Source organism: Pocillopora damicornis, chromosome 13 (genome assembly GCF_964200805.1).
Source record: "Pocillopora damicornis chromosome 13, jaPocDami1.2, whole genome shotgun sequence".
Classification (NCBI taxonomy): domain Eukaryota; kingdom Metazoa; phylum Cnidaria; class Anthozoa; order Scleractinia; family Pocilloporidae; genus Pocillopora; species Pocillopora damicornis.
This window is the reverse complement of record NC_142682.1, coordinates 19208600-19224853: the sequence shown is the minus strand read 5'-3', so window position 1 is coordinate 19224853 and position 16254 is coordinate 19208600. Positions and strand designations below refer to the sequence as shown.

Below are 16254 nucleotides of genomic sequence, written 5' to 3'. Positions count from 1 at the left end.
CAGTGACAAGGCAGATAATGAGAACAATAGCACCATTAATGTAATAATTCATCAAACGCTTCACGACTAATTAGACCCAATCCGAAGAAGAGAAATAAAGCAAAACTTTGCTGACTCCTTTTTAATAATTCCGCTACGTTATGAATGAAACATTTCGATGGTAGGTGGCGTGATCAGTTTTCATGTGAAGTAAAAGTACTTTGATGCAGTACAAGATAATAAGCGGTGCGGAACGTAATATATTGGGTACGACTGTGAAACTTTTGTTGACGACATTAGCGCGATTTTTCTTCGTCTTTGCTTCAAGTGTTTATCTGAAAATGAGATCGGCTGCAATTTAAAGAGAAAAAAAAAAAGGAACGATAGAGGCATTTTCTTATGCAACGTGCAACGAAAACTTCCTTTTTTGGATAACGAGAAGTTATTGATTGAGTACGATGCTGGTCGGAATCGTTCGTTTACAGGCTTCTTGAATAAGCCATTTATCTCGGTCGACTCAAGCCAGAGATAGCAGGTCACATCAGCGTGTTCTGACACAAAAAATTTATAGAAATCACATGGATTGGAAGGTTTCTAACGGCTGGCACTCCTCATGCCATGGCTGATATAGCTAGGAGGTAGGTTGTGAGAGTGATCTGTCTCAATGTTGTTCCGAAGCGGCTGCTATTATTTTTATGCGACTCCAAGTCGATTTTCGTGGCGTCTTCCCATCGGCGGAGTTTTTGTTTCGTGCCGGTCAATTTTCTGGCGCGTAATTTTTGATCCGACCCTTTTACGTTGTTTATTAAGTCAATTTGTCACCCTCGTGTCGTTTTTTGTGTAGAAAAAGTGCTGGATTGACTGTTAACATGGCAGGAAAGGTATCTACGGAGGGTAACTCGATTGTTACTTCGCCTGGAAGTAGCTCGAAGACAGCAATCGGGTCACCGACCAGTGATGGAGGGAGAGAAGTGCGCGAAGATCGCGCTTGGAAAGCGTACGTTTCACAGATTGATTCCCCCATTTCGTCTTCGTTATTGGTGAATGGAGAAGACTTAAATATGGCGTCCAATCTTGGATTCCTGTATGATTATTACGAGGTGACGGAGGAATCAAGTCAGGCTCCCCCTTCGCCCCCTCAAGGGTAAGACTAGTGTGTCGTTGACGTAACGAGCCATGGTGGATTTATAAAATTATGGATCGTTCGCTTTTACCTCGTTTATGCAACTCTTTACATTTTTCGGGAGGCCTAGTAGGGGAATTTTCATTAGCCTTTTGTTCGGAGGATTTGTTAAAAAAATCTACCCAATTACAGAGGGGAATGTTTTTGTTATGTTATTTATCTAGCGTAGATTTCTAGTAAAATTCGATTTGAGCGCGTCGTTTTCTTGTTCTGTTGGAAGAGGAAAGGTATGCTTTTGAGCTGAGGCTTTTCAATTCGTACTTTCATGAATCTTTTTTTTTTATCACAACTTGTTTTCTAGAGGAAAAAAGTGATGATCTTCGTGATTAATCCAAGTATTGATAAGGTTTGCGAATATGTACCCCACTTTTGACGCGAGAGGGCTACTTGCGGGTAATAACCACATTAACTTTTCTCTGTTTGCTCGATTGCAATCTGTTTACGCCATCATTAACTTCACATGGAGGACTTTCTAGTATGGAAAAAATTCACATACCCTCCTCTCCGCTCCTTTTCCTTTAGTTAATTTGTAAGAGGTCTTTCGAATCTTAAAGAATTCCCAGGTTGATGTGAGAAATACAGCAATTGGTGAAAATAGCCATATAACCTTTTTTGTCTGAACGACCATGCAACATTTTTCGAAGGAGTTTTCAGTATTGATCTGGTCCGCACATTTTATTGATTTCCAAACCATGAACATGCTCCCCAATCTTTCCAAACACATACAAACACATACACTTCATTAATATGCAAGTCATGTACGTGGTCTTAGAGAGGGGTCATGTTTACAATTAAGAAGCTGAATGTGGTCCTCAGATATGGTAATTTTGATATCAACTCAGGGAGTTGTTCTCAAATTTTGTAGTATTAGATTTTGTCAGTTGCGGAAGTTTAGATTATGCTTGGTACTGTGACCTTGGCCAAAAAGAAAAAACTTTAAATAGAACTTGTTGTCTCTAAAAACATTGCCTTGAACCCCAGGTCATTATCTTTGTAACAAGCTGACATAAATCTGTGAAATCAGAGAGAGTGATTTCTCTCAACAAATAACAAAACAAATTAATCTGCAAATATGAACTGTGATTTACATAATTAGTTGTCAGGGCGTTGATGAATGTGGCAGGAAGTCTGTGTCGCACTTTCTTTCAATTGATTAATTGGCAACTCATCAAAATAGTTGATGCAACTACTACTAGTACATTTTCAGTGACTGAACTCATAAAGTCCCACTTGTGACCAAGACAGAATTTCTCCTTACACTATCAGTACAATATCAAGCAGACAGTTAATGAGAATGTAGGAAAATTTCAAATAGGGGATTATTGTTTGATCCAATTCCAAATTCTCCAAAATAACATCATATGAATTGACAGAAAAGTAGAGATGGTAAGTTTTGAACTTGGTGAAGAATTAAGAAAGATGTTTTTTTCGTCTTGTCACGAGCGTGGGACAAAGAAAAAATTTTGAGTCCCCATTGAACCTTAGACCTCGCTTGTGACAAGATGAAAAATCATCTTTCTTAATTGTTCACCGAGCTCAAAACTTATCATCTTTACTTTTCTTTTCAAAAACATTACGCTATCGACATTGCTGCTCCTAGCAGTATGCAGGACATGAGTCATTAGAACTTCGTAATAGACCCCACTCACCGAAAAGGCTTTGTGGTTCAATGGTAGAGCATTGGAGTGCAAGTCCAAAGGTCTGAGGTTCGATTCCTCATGGGGACTCAGAATTTTTTTTTCTTTGTCCCACACTCATGACAAGACAAAAAAAATCTTTCTTAATCATATGAACTGTATGGCAGACAGTAAGGAGAATTACTAAAGAGATCTTGGGAGTTAAAGGATTAAAATTGCAATAGCTCAAGTCTAACTGTTATCATTACCATAAGTATGTCAAAAAAGAATTGAGGGTGTGGCAATTATATTATAGGTATCATAGTAGCACTGTCTTTGTTGCTTATGTTGTTACTTTTATGAGTCTTCTGTCACTGATATTATGTGATATTAGGTTTGTTCATCAGTTTTGTTGATACTGTGAATTATGTTTGGCTCGAGTGCCAGAAATTTCTGACTTCTAAAGAAAGTAATTTGAATTAAGTCCAGGAATGAACTCCAGAAAATTTGGAGTGTGTTTGCTATAAACAAACTTCTCTTATTGAAGAAATTGTTAGTATCAGCTTAACCCTTAAACTTCCATGACTGATAATGACAAATATTTCCTTACAACAACAAACAGACAAGTGACGATAAAGGAAGATATCAACAAGGGAATTATCGGTTGATCTAATGCCAAATTTTCTGAACAAACATCATAAAAATCGCTCAGAAGACAGTAAGGAAAAATTGCTCTTGAGATCTTGGAAATAAGAGAGCTAAAAGAGAACAAAAAATAAAGGAATGTAAACATAAACACTGAAATTGTTTTACTGTTGTTCTCTACTTTAGCTCTGGGGGAGGAAGTGGTCAAGGGAACCCATCCTCCGGAAACAGCCATTCACAAGGAGGAAACAGTGATTCAGAGTCTGGGAGTCCTTCTCAGTCAGAGGTAAACAAACTATCATGGCTGGTAAGGTTAGCCATATTGGGTTTGATTTATTTTGTCTCAATTAATACTTCTTTGCTAAGTAGAATCATTATCTTGTACAGAGCAAATTTATTACAAGCACACCATTTAATGACAACCAGTTTACTGCCATGAGGTCTCTCACTTTGTGTAATATCTTCCTTGACAGGTTTCCTAGTAAGGCTGGCTTTTGCTAGCAACATAGTTTAAGGCAAAAAAAATTGCTTCTGACCAGGCCCTGGTCCTTCGAAGGTTGGATAACGCTATCCACTGGATGCAACTCTATCTGGTGGATAATGCTATTCGTTTCACTAGCACTTATCCACCGGATAGCAATTTATCCATTGGATAGCGTTATCTGCCTTTTATATAACTGGGCCCAGTTCAAAGTAGATAGTCAGTGTCCTAAGCAGAGTCATAAAATCAACAGAATCAAAATCAGAAAAATCAGAATGGCTCCTTATGGCTCTTGACAATCGTGATCTATTGATCAATTCTGTGATTGGTGGATTTGACTGAAAGGACCAAGTATGATTGGCTTCTTCAACTGTCCCATTACAGGTGTCCAATTACAGTCGACTATCCGATTACACTGTCCAGTCACAACTCTACAGAATGATTAGTGAAAAATAAAGCAGCTACTGCTCCAATCTTATTTGAGGAAATTGTAATAATTATGATAATGATAATAGTTATGTTTGTGATTGCATAGTTAAAGCATATAAACATAAATATATATATGTGTGTGTATATATATATATATGTATATATATATATATATTCATTTTCAAAAATGCTGTGATTTGAATAAATACATGAAACATGTATCTGTTTTCTCATTGAACAGAGACACTTTTTGATGAGAAAACAAAAGCTGTATATATTTCATTTTTTTTTTTTTAAATTGCAATGTTTTTGAAAACAGGTATATATATATATATATTAATTTATATTAACCATAAATATATATATATATATTAATGGTGTTGATAATGACAGTGACAACAACAGTGATAAGACAATGGTAATAACAGTATTGGCAATGACAGTAACAGTATTGGTAATGATAACACCAGTATTGGTAATGATAGTCACAGTAATGCTATAATGGTGATGACAGTACTACTTTGGTAATCTCTTAAGATGCCATCTTGAAAGGTCTTTTTATCCCCTTGTAGGTAGGGGTGTGCTGGTATTGGTACAATTAGTTTGTGTATTAACTAACATTGTTATTTGGTATAATGAAATGTCTAATTCTGGTGTTCTTTAACTTTTTATTGATGCTTAGCAAACCACTCTTAGCTTTTTACAAGCAGTGCAGCAAATAAAAAGTCCAAAACACAGGTGAGAATGAAAAGAAAAACCATCTGACATGATATATGCCTAGCCATTGCTTCTACTTTACTTATTTTTGTTTTTATATTTTTGTTGTAGCACACAAGTCCAAGGTGATCACCATATTACTCCCAAACAAGAAAAAATGACTCCAAATGTCAAGGTATGTTTCAAAGCATGTGATATGATTTTTTTTTAGCTCTGAATGAATTAAATATATGTGACCCTCCACGGGAAAACGGACACTAACGCTTTTCCGTTAAACGGTCTCGAAAAACGGTTGTAAACGGATAGTAAACAGTTAACTCGAGCGTTTAAACGGATGCCATAACCGCTTAAACGGATGGCAAAAAATTTAAACGGTTGACCAAAGTCCAAAAACGGATAGCTTAGGCCTTCAAACGGTTGACCAAAAATAAAAACGGATAGCACGAAACGTTAAACGGTTGACCAAAGTTCAAAAACGGATGGCTCACACTGTTAAACGGTTGACCAAAAATAAAAACGGTCAGCCCGAAACGTTAAACAGTTGACCAAAGTCCAAAAACGGATAGCTTAACCGAGAAACGGTTGACCAAAATCGACAAACGATGAGCTTAAAATTAATGTTTAACGGCTGTGGTTGAGCCGGCGAGATCTTCTGCGGAAAAACTTTCAGAGTGACAACGGATAATTATCCTTTAAAGCGAAAATATTGAGCATGATAATTTGAAAAGTAATAACTAGCATAATTATGTTAATTTAGGCAAGAATAAATCTCATCTCTGTGGAAACAGCATATTTTTTGCGATATGACTCATCTTTAAAATTTTATTTTTCAGACACTCACCCTTGGGCAACAGATTAAAGTGCAACCAAGGTGAATTTTTGTAACAATGAACCTGTTTGATTTCATCGAACTTGTGTTGTGTGAAAACCTGTGTTGTAAATGAACTATAGACTCTTGGTTTAGAGAACACATGCATTTCATTCTCATCTGTATAAAAACCTACGGAAACAGCAGATGATAGTAGTTATTTTGATAACCGTTCTATGTTTCTTCTAAATTAACTGGTAGACAGAGGAAATACCCTCCACTCTATACTTTTTCTTGGTTACTTTGTGGGGATGTTGATCTGTTCTCTTCACTAAACATGCAAATATAGCCACTTACTTTGACAATGAAGCTATCTACCTCAAAACATACTGCAAAGCCCCCACCTGATCTAAAATGTTGATCTTGTAATTATGTTACCTGCAGTACATCAAGTTGTAGCCACACCCCCATACCTGTGGCTCGCCCTTCTTCATACCCCCCCTCAACTAAAGCCCCCCAACAAGTAAGCGATGTGTCGCCACTCTCCCTGAGCACCACCCCCCCTGAGGTAAGTGTGATTTACACATTGAAGCTGCTTGTGTGGTTATTTGCTCAAAGATAAATAATGTTTTTACCCTTTAACTTCCAAGAGTGACAAAGATAGAATTTCTCTTTACGGTATTGTTACAATATCACGCTGAAAAGTGATGAGAATAACGAAAGATACCAGTTAGGGGATTGTTAGTTGATCCAATGACAACTTATCTGGACCAACATTATAAGAATTATGTGTCAGACAGTCAGGAGAATTACTCATGAGATCTTGGGAGTGAAGTGGTTCACTTTCAGCAGCATTTAGCATCTGAAGTTTGACTATCTATTAAATAATTCCACATTAAAGTTAAATTCTTAAGTGTAGGGCTGGGGAACATTTTAAGGCCTAGGTCCAGTCGTATGAAGGCCAGATAATGCTATCCAATGGATAAATCACTACCCAACAGATAAGTGTTAACAAAACATGCTGCCCTTTTACCGATGAGAACAATTATAATGAATGGCATCATCTTACTTCTCAGGCATTTAACTTCACACCATACACCCAGTCGCTGAAATCCACACCCACTGTTTTCTCTGCTCAAGATAGGTAAGCATACCTTTAGGACTTGCATTTAAATGGTGCACCTATTGCAGGTATGTCTACTAGCGTCACTAATCATTTTGAATGTATGTTTTGTTAGGTATTCCTTCATCCTTGAGGCACCTACATCCATTATACAAAGAAGAGGAGATGACACTTTGACATATCTTAACAAAGGTAAGAAGGTTTGTCTTTCTGAAGGGGCCAGAATTTGAGAGTAAAGCAATAAACTCAATCATTTAACCCCCAGAAGTGATTGAAATGTAACTTCTCCTTATAATACACATACATTATCCAGCAAACAGGTAATGAGAATACTCAGACTTATCAGTTAGGTGTTATCTTGATTAAACATCAAATTCTACAAGAGATTGTATAGCAGCTATTGTGGAGAAAATCATCAATAAGATTTTTGGGCTGAAAGGGTTAAAAGAACTTGAATACAAAGTCAAGACCTTCATGTAGTAGTAATGTGTCTGTATATTTTATTCCATCCCTTTAGGTCAATTTTATGCTATAAGTTTTGAGGGTAATGTGGATCCCCCATCGACTGAGGAGGAAATTCAACGTGTGAAGGTATATTTGTGCTGACTATTTCATAGACTTGTAGAATTCCATCATATAGGACTAACTTAAAAATTACTTGAGAAGTTTTTGATAAATCTGTTTTGGTAGCTGAATGAAAATTCTTTCAAACAACTTTCCAGCAAAAATTTTCTGTACCTTATTTCATTTACAACTTTGCTGAAAACTTGCAGTCTCTCCCAAAGAGACATTGCATTATTGACCTTTTCATTCCTAGGAGGGACCAACAGTAATTTCTCTGTACAATTTCAAATAATTTTCATGCAATAAGATTTTCCCATAGGGCTTACGCTCAAAACGTCAGCCTTTAAACTCTTTACGGTGGTCAATTTACGTTTTAACTTGGTTGTTAACACAAATTACCTGTTAATTTTCATGCCAACAATTTGGAGATTTTACATTAAGTACAGGAGTAAAAGGATTAATTTTGAATAATCACAATCCTTTCTTCACAATTTTAAATGTAGTTGTTTTTCTTATTGCAGTCCTATGTTCACTTGGTTTTCCGTGATGAGAAGGATCCAAGAACAGAATGCGAACACTGGCAATATTGGCACAGCCAGCAACCTAATCCCCAACAAAGAGCATTCGATATAGGTAAGTGCAGCGACTGTACCATAACTTTTAACTTGATGTAGAAGGAATTGTCGAAAAAAAAAAAAAAAAGAAAAGAGCAAGATGTTATATGACAGTAGGAATGTTAGCTTCCCATACCAAAAAAAACATTCTGACTTTGTTGTTGCAATGATGATATGAATGTTTCCCCACCTGCATAGTTTGAAAAAAAAAGAATAGATTAAATGATTCATAACTCTTGTGTTGTTAACCCTTAACTCCCATTAGTGACCAAGACAGAATTTCTCCTTACAATATCAATGCAATATCAAACAGATAAGTGATGAGAGTTGAGAAAAATTTCAATTTGGGGATAATTAGTTGATCCAATACTAAATTCTCTGAACTAACATTATATGAATTCCATGATTGATATTAAGGAGAACTTCAAATTTGATCTGGGATTTAAAAGGTTAATAGTTTTTCCTTTGTTCTTTCCTTCAATGTTTATTTCTTTTTTAATGCCTTCCTTTTGTCCTTTCTCTATTTGGGTCATTTGAACACAGTCATACATGTGTGATATTTCCTCCTTCATGTGTTTGTTCAGATCGCAAGTCTTGTCAGAATATAGAAGACAACATAGATGAGATATCATACAACGCAGCTGGGTTTACATGGAGCCCTCACTTGAATGCAAAAATAGTAATAAGGATAAACTGCCTGAGTACTGATTTCTCTTCTCAGAAGGGAGTGAAGGTGTGTATTTAATTTCCTCTTTCTGTTTGAAGGTTGGTTTTCACATTTACTGTCCTAACAGTGCATATAAATTATTAAAAATAGAACTTCAGAGTTGTAAAAGAAGTGATAAAATCAACAGAACCGCATTTGGAAGAGTCATAGCATTCCTATTACCATTCAGTTAAACTTCTCACCCTAATGCATATGATCCAGGGCAAAGTACTTTGTGAGCATTACTAAAGTTGCAAGTCGTTGTGGAAAAAATAACCAATCACAGTACCAGTTCTAAGGCCCTCCTACTGCTTATGATTGGAACAATGTAGTTTTGGCCAGATTTCAAGAGGCAAACTTTCAAATGGCATTGACATTCTGCACCAGTTTTCATTAGCTTGGTTCACACCACATTGCATCCCTCTGTGTTTTACTCACCAGTGCTTTTGATGTCAGCGTGGCCCCTGTTGTAAGTGAGAACAAGCCTGAATTGTCTCGGCATTGTAATGCATAAAGTTATCATTTTAGGGTAACAAAGCTGGCTGATTTGAGACCAGAAGTTTAGCAGTATTAGCTGCTGAATAGATTTACTGTACTGTTTATCTTTCTCAAGAAATTTTGCCTAAACTTTGTCTTTTTGTCGTATTTCCTTCAGGGCATTCCACTGCATCTCCAGATCGATACATATGAAGATATAACCAATCCAGATGCAGAACCTGTACACAGGTCATTCTGTCAGATAAAAGTGTTCCGTGACAAAGTAAGTGGTTCTTCTTCTTACTGGTGAACATCATGAAATATTCAACAGATGTAGTTGGAAGAACTGGTTGGTACAATGCTCATGCATATACATGGTTCATTAATTGTTTTTCTCATCATGCTTTTTCTTTGTCCTTCCTCAATTTAACCCTTTAGCCCCCTAAGAGTGACTTACATCTATTTTCTCCTTACTGTACCCCCCCTGAATCAAACATGAAAGTCATGAGAATAGAGAAGATGATCACCAACTAAAGCAGCTCTTGATTGTTACACAAATTCTCCTTGTCAGCCTCTTTGGAAATTTATGGAGAACAGTATGGAGAATGATCACTTTGACAAAGGGCTAACAATCAAAACATCAGCCTTTAAACTCTTTACTGTGGCCAGTTCATGTTATCAACTCAGTTGATAATATCAAATCACCCTGTCATACTCTCCCACTGACACAGCACCACAGTTTCTTTAGAAACTAACCCCCTTTATCCCAGTATGGAGAATATGAGGAGACGAGCGTGGCCTAGTGGTTAGGGCGCTGCACTTGTAAGCCGGAGGTCCCGGGTTCAAGTCCTCCTCCCTGCCACTGGATGGATTTGTCTTCGGTGGCCCCGAATTCAACTCCTGCACGCTTTGTAAATAGCCAACTGATCTGCCTCCAACCAGTTGGGGTTTTTAACAAGTTTCTGTTCATTTACGATATTTGTTTCCTTATTTACAGTGTCCCCAATTAGCACAGCAGTGCTAAAAAATACACAGACACTTAAATAAAGTTATTATTTATTATTATTATTATTATTATTATTATTATTATATGCATACTGATGCTAGGGTGTAAAGGGTTAATACACTATTTTTTTGTTTTATTCAAGGGTGCTGAACGAAAGAACAAAGACGAATCAAAGAGTGCAGAAAAGAGAATTCAGAAATGGGTGAAGCAGAACACATCATCATGTGCTGGTTAGTTTAACTCTTGTGGTCACTTTGATTCTAAACACAAATGTTTTAGCAAGTGTGCATTTACTGTAATAGCCTTTGCGTGATTTAGAAACAAGTAATTTGTTTTGTTTTTCAGATCCCAACATGGTGTCTCCTACATCTCTCTTTCATCCTCCCAGTAAATACACACGGCTTCAAACAACCACACCATTAGGACCAAAACCTATTCTGTTTACTCCAGCTGTACACAGCACACATGTAAGTTGATCTTTACAAAAATTACTTTCTGTGTATACCTTATCTAAAGGAGATGCAGCAGTCTTGCAGTTAAGGCACTGGATTCTGGGACAAGAGCTGCAGGTTTATGATTGGGCTAGATCACTGTTTTCTTTGTTAGTTTATTTATTTGTTGTTATGATTATTTACCTTCATTGTGTTGTGATCTTGGGTATGACATTTAACTCTCTCTGGGCCTCTCTTCACTAAGGAGGATAAACCAGTTCTGGCAAAATGTGAGAGAAGCCTTAAAAATTGTCGGAAGGTAACCTAAAGAAATTGCTTTGAATCCCACCCAGGGAAAGTAATTATAGTCCTAGTCACTTAATGCTATGAAGATTTAACTAGTGTTGATTCTCTTTCTTTTATATGACAACAATCTGGAAATCAATTTATCTACCATTGTTTCACTTATGTTGAAATTATTTCTTTTTATTAAGATACAGGGAGGCTTTGAGGAGTCATCTTTGCAGACATTGTCTCTGTTAGCATCCATAAAGTAGGTTAACTTTTTCTTTGGATTATACCCAGAATGTTTCATTTTTTTAAATTAAAACTTCAATTGTGTGATATACATGTATACTGTGTACATCCAGTGAACGATTCTTTGCTTTTCATATTTTAGGGATCGTGAAAACAAACGTACTCTACAATCACACCTAGCCATGGCAAAGGTTAAGACATGTCTGGGTTTTGTTTGGTTGTATGCTTTGGTTCATTTCATTGTTTACTTGTTTTCTTGGTGTTGATCCAAGATGTTTACTTCCATTACTCTACACAGGATGAGCTGGCTGATTTAGAAGTTGTTCCTAGATTAAAAGTACAGAAAATCCACAGACCCAATAGACCAGGTTAGTTTCCTCAGGAAGTGCTGCTTGATCTCAGTTTCAACCTGAAGTATTGCTTCTCTTTCATGATGATGGGTGCAGGGGCATAGCCAAGATTTTTCAAAAGTAGGGGGGGAGGGGTCACATTGTGTTAAACAGTGAGTACTCACCAGATTGGTATGTTGACCTCCACACTGTCTCATTTATTGTGACACATGAGGTTTACAAGGGGGGGGGAGGAGGTGGGGGTCACTGGCATCTCAGGACCTCCCTAGTCGCTACGCCCCTGATGAGGAAGATGGAAGGAAATTCCTGAGAGATCATATTGTTGACATTGTATAGAAGGAATAATGAAAATTAAACTATTTCCCTGCAGCTGTTACAATTTATGTAAAGAAAGAAGAGGAGAAAGTTTACAATGCTCTGATGCTTGATAGCTTAACAGTTGGAGACATGGTTGAAGCAGTTGCCAGTAAATATGGCATGCCTCCCGAGATGATAAAGAATGTTTATAAGAAAACCAAGAAGGGAATTCTTGTGAACATGGATGACCGTATGATTGAGCAGTTTGTGGATGAAGACGACTTCATTATAAATCTGGATTTTGATAATCAGCTTGGGCATTTTGAACTAACCTTACAGTACTGAACCATTTGACATCATTGAGCCACTTGTCTTCTTTCTTTCCAGTGTTCCCACAGTATGATTAGTTATTCTCCTTTCTGTTACATTGGGGATGAGTCAAGAGAATTTGTTATATGTTAAGATTAAATGCTCTTAGCGATAAACTGTATTTTCTCATCACCTGTTTAAGTGATATTGTATGGGTACTGTAAGGAGAAGTTATATGTTAAACATATGTTATATGTTTGGGGAAAAAAAACTGAAATTCTCTCGAAACTGTGTGTAAAAAGTGTTATGGTTCTGAGGTATTTTAAGATACTAACAATTATAAAGTGTAATATCAACTGTTAAACTAAGGTTATTTTCCAAGAAATTTTATATCGTCCTATCTTATTTCTCACTAATAATTTCCAAGACATGCCCCTTGCATGCATATGGTTGCATGATGCAATACAGATTGCACAAGTGGAAATTTCTGTTAATGTATTAACTTTCAAGATCTGTTTGGTAATTCTCCCTTTTAGCAGCTAGAAATTTCCTTTTAAATTAAGTATGAGAGTTTGCACTTAGATCAAGATAACTTCTACATGATAGGTTTGAGTTTTCTCTTTACCTGTTTGCTAGATAATGTTGGATGTTATAGGGAGAATTTACATGTTAACCACATCTGGGAGTCAAGGGGTTAAATGGCAGTTTTGTCAAAGTCCTTTTAATGACTGTCATCCACCTTGAAGTACATGAATGGTGACAGGAAGGAACATGTTTCTTTAAGTTTTGGTGCTCACAAATTTTCATGTTTTGCAGGATTAGTAGAGTAGTATGAGTTACTAAGGAAATTGTCATGAGCATATATATCTGTGCATGTCTGTGACTTTCCTCCCAGTGACCTTCACTTGTTTAAGTAGTTATTAATGATAACAGAGGCACTCAAATTGAAAAAATACAGATGTGTCATGCTGCACTATTTTATTCAAAATGGAATTTTTAAAATTCATATTTTTCTTCTGCTTGGAAACTGCTTGAAAACTGTGAAACATTATTGAACAAGGAAATTCTTGCATTAAAAACTAGTCTGCTGGTTGAAAAAAAAGAGCACTCGGTTTTCTATATATAATTTCCAACAGCAACATTTTTATGAAGACTCTTTCCATAAGGGAATGTTGCACAACTCTGTCAGAAAATGTTACATTACATGATATTAAGAATGGAGGAATAAAATGATTATCAACAGTTAGACACCAAAGTTGAGGGGAATAACTGTGTTTGTGCATACCACACAGAAACCCAAAAATTAGTTTATTTCTGTCAGTGTTTGAACCAGCCTATCGGTGCAAGGGGAAAACACCATATGCCTGTGTGGTATACAAACTAATTATATCTTTAACTCCCAAGATCTCGTTAGTAATTCTCCTTACTGTCTGCCATATAGTTTTGTAATATTAGTTTGGAGAATTTGGTATTGGATCAACTAATAATTTCCTAGTTAATGTTTTTCTTTATTCTTTTCACTTGTCTGCTTGATATTGTAAGGAGAAATTCAGTCTTGGTCACTCATGGGAGTTAATGGATTAACTTGCAAAAAAGATTGCAGATGTAAAGGCCATCAACTCCTATTGAAACTTCAAGAATAATTCTTGGTGGCTTGATTTGAGATCTGCATGACATAACTAAGACAAGTAAGGCTATCATTAAAGGTGTGTAAAAACAACAGTATTCTACTTAAACAGATAAGTATACATTAAACTTATTCACTATGTTTGAAAATCTTGTACTATAATGTACAATCATAAAGTAAAGACTTAACCTTTTTATCCTTTTTCAAACTTGTACTTTCTGTTATTAATTATTGCTGATTTTGAGACAAGAACTACAGTTTGCCTCCAAAATGAATTTTCTACAAGTAAAAGAGATATTGGGGGATAGTTTCATAAACTGAAAGACCTGCCAGCGAATAAAGGTATCTTTCACAAGAAGGGCAGAGCATCTTGGCAGGAAAAATGATTGGTTGTAACAGTAAGTCTAGGTAAAGATTCAAATTTTGCCCCTTTTTTTATGCTCAATTTTTATGGTATGGAAGTAATTTAGGAGGTTTATTTTGCTGCAAGGGTAAAGCTAGAGAATAGGAGAAGGGGACCAGAGTTCAAATAACCCTGTTTTTCAAGGAAGCCATCATTTGTAATCTAATGTTAAACAAAAAAAAAAAGCCTTGCCCCACCATCCCCTCTCCTCCAAAATTCCCTTACCCATTGGTATGTGTGGAATGTTCAGTTCACTTGGGTTACATAGGGTAGCTAGAATGTTCATAGTCTGACTGGTTAGAGATTAAAGATACAACAGATGTCTTTATCCTTCTTAAGAGCTAAATTATTTTTTCATATTTAAAGAGAGACTTGTTTGTATTGGTATTATTAGAAATGCTGTCACAACAAATTAAAGACTACATCACCATTTATTTTTTTCTTCAAAAAATCTCTTTGATAAATTGAGCTTCAGTCAAGTTAACCCTTTAACTCCCAGAAGTGATTAACATGCAAGTTCTCCCTGTGGTATTCATACATTATCCAGAACACTGGTGGTGAGAATACTCAGATTGGTCCACTATGAGATATATTGATCCAACACCAAATTATCATAACAAATTTACAAGGAATCATAGCAACCAGAGGGGAGAATTGATAATCCAATCTTGGGAGTTAAAGAGTTAAGGCACATCCATTGTTATCTGAGTTGGCCTCAATTAAAGCCACACCTGACTTCATACTGTAAATTATAAAGTTGATCTTGACATTTCATGTCTATTTTTTGAAGTATGACTTACATTTTGGTATATATGCTTTTTGCCCTGCTAAATTGTGTTTTTTGTCTTAACTGTAGTACTCTTGCCAAATGGGATATTAAATCTTGCACAAGCACTTCGAAGAGAAAAATACCCCAAAGGATACCCAGAAGTCTACCTTAGGTTTGAGGGAAGATTGAACTCAGAACAGAAATCCTTCCTTAGATTTAACTGTGGTTATACTCTTGGGGCTGTTAAAGATTTAAAATCTTTTCCCACCACTAAGACTCACGTCCTGTCCATGACTCGCTTTGATTATATTTTGGAACAAAGCTGTCATAAATTAAAGGTTGAGTTTGCTCTTTTTGTGAGTAACATCTGATTCTAGAAAAATAAGCTTTTGAAATTATCTTCATCTTGTCATTGTTCCTACTTCTTCTATCATTATATAATATTCATTTTCTCAGCTGATGGCATCAACTAACCAAGTGATAGATTACCATATATAACAAATTTAAGCTGAAATATATGGAATCTAGAGCTAGGACAAGTACTGCAATAATTTGCAAAGTATTGTAAAATGTGTGCTAGATTTATTTCATTGGAATAAATATTTTATTTATTCAGATGTTATATTGTGCTAGGAAATGCGGTTGATTTATTTCATTGCAATAAATATTTCATTAACCCAGAATACTTGTCATATCATGTGCCATGAAAAAAAATAATTTTCCTGAGTCAAAGTAATGGTGACATCACCAACTGTGAGTTAACCAGTTGGAGCAGTTATGTTGGGAAAGGAAATGAATTAATTTCATCTTCACTTCTAATTGGCCTGTTCTTTATGGTAAACAACACTTCAGAAACATTTGGGTCTTCTTACTTTTCTGAAATCCACAGAAGCAATTTTCCAATGAGAGGGCATTTTGAATGCTTCAAGAATAGTGATGGGGAGGGAGAAAAGAACAGTGTAGCAGAGATGGGGAAGACATCAGGGTGAATAGAAGAGGCAAAATTGTAAAGTTGACATTCTTTTACGAGTCATCTTCAGTGTTTCGTTAATGAATGGAGAGAGGAAATTACATTTGAGAGAGAGGCAGAACAGCAGGGTATAACAAGCTGGAGATTATGGTATCCCCTTCCCCATTCTACTGCTTTGTTGTTGGGCTATCAAAAAGAAAACAACTTGAAAAA

At 36.1% G+C, this 16254-nt stretch overlaps 1 protein-coding gene across 2 annotated transcripts; it reads left to right on the top strand.

Moving 5' to 3' along the window:
* The first annotated feature begins 239 nt into the window (after positions 1–239).
* On the top strand, positions 240–14107 carry LOC113681848 (grainyhead-like protein 1 homolog). Of its 2 annotated transcripts, none has more exons than XM_089191488.1 (19): positions 240–617; positions 824–1123; positions 3610–3709; positions 5016–5071; positions 5162–5225; positions 5884–5921; positions 6303–6426; positions 6935–7002; positions 7097–7173; positions 7499–7572; positions 8067–8178; positions 8744–8892; positions 9521–9625; positions 10491–10578; positions 10694–10815; positions 11274–11332; positions 11459–11507; positions 11615–11684; positions 12037–14107. In XM_089191488.1, the coding sequence occupies exons 1-19, from the start codon at positions 598–600 to the stop codon at positions 12306–12308; spliced, it is 1947 nt and encodes a 648-aa protein (XP_089047614.1). In that variant the 5' UTR covers positions 240–597; the 3' UTR covers positions 12309–14107. The 2 variants fall into 2 exon arrangements, with proteins under 2 accessions (XP_089047614.1, XP_089047615.1); XM_089191489.1 differs by having other exon boundaries at positions 244–617; positions 11280–11332.
* Positions 14108–16254: the final 2147 nt, after the last annotated feature.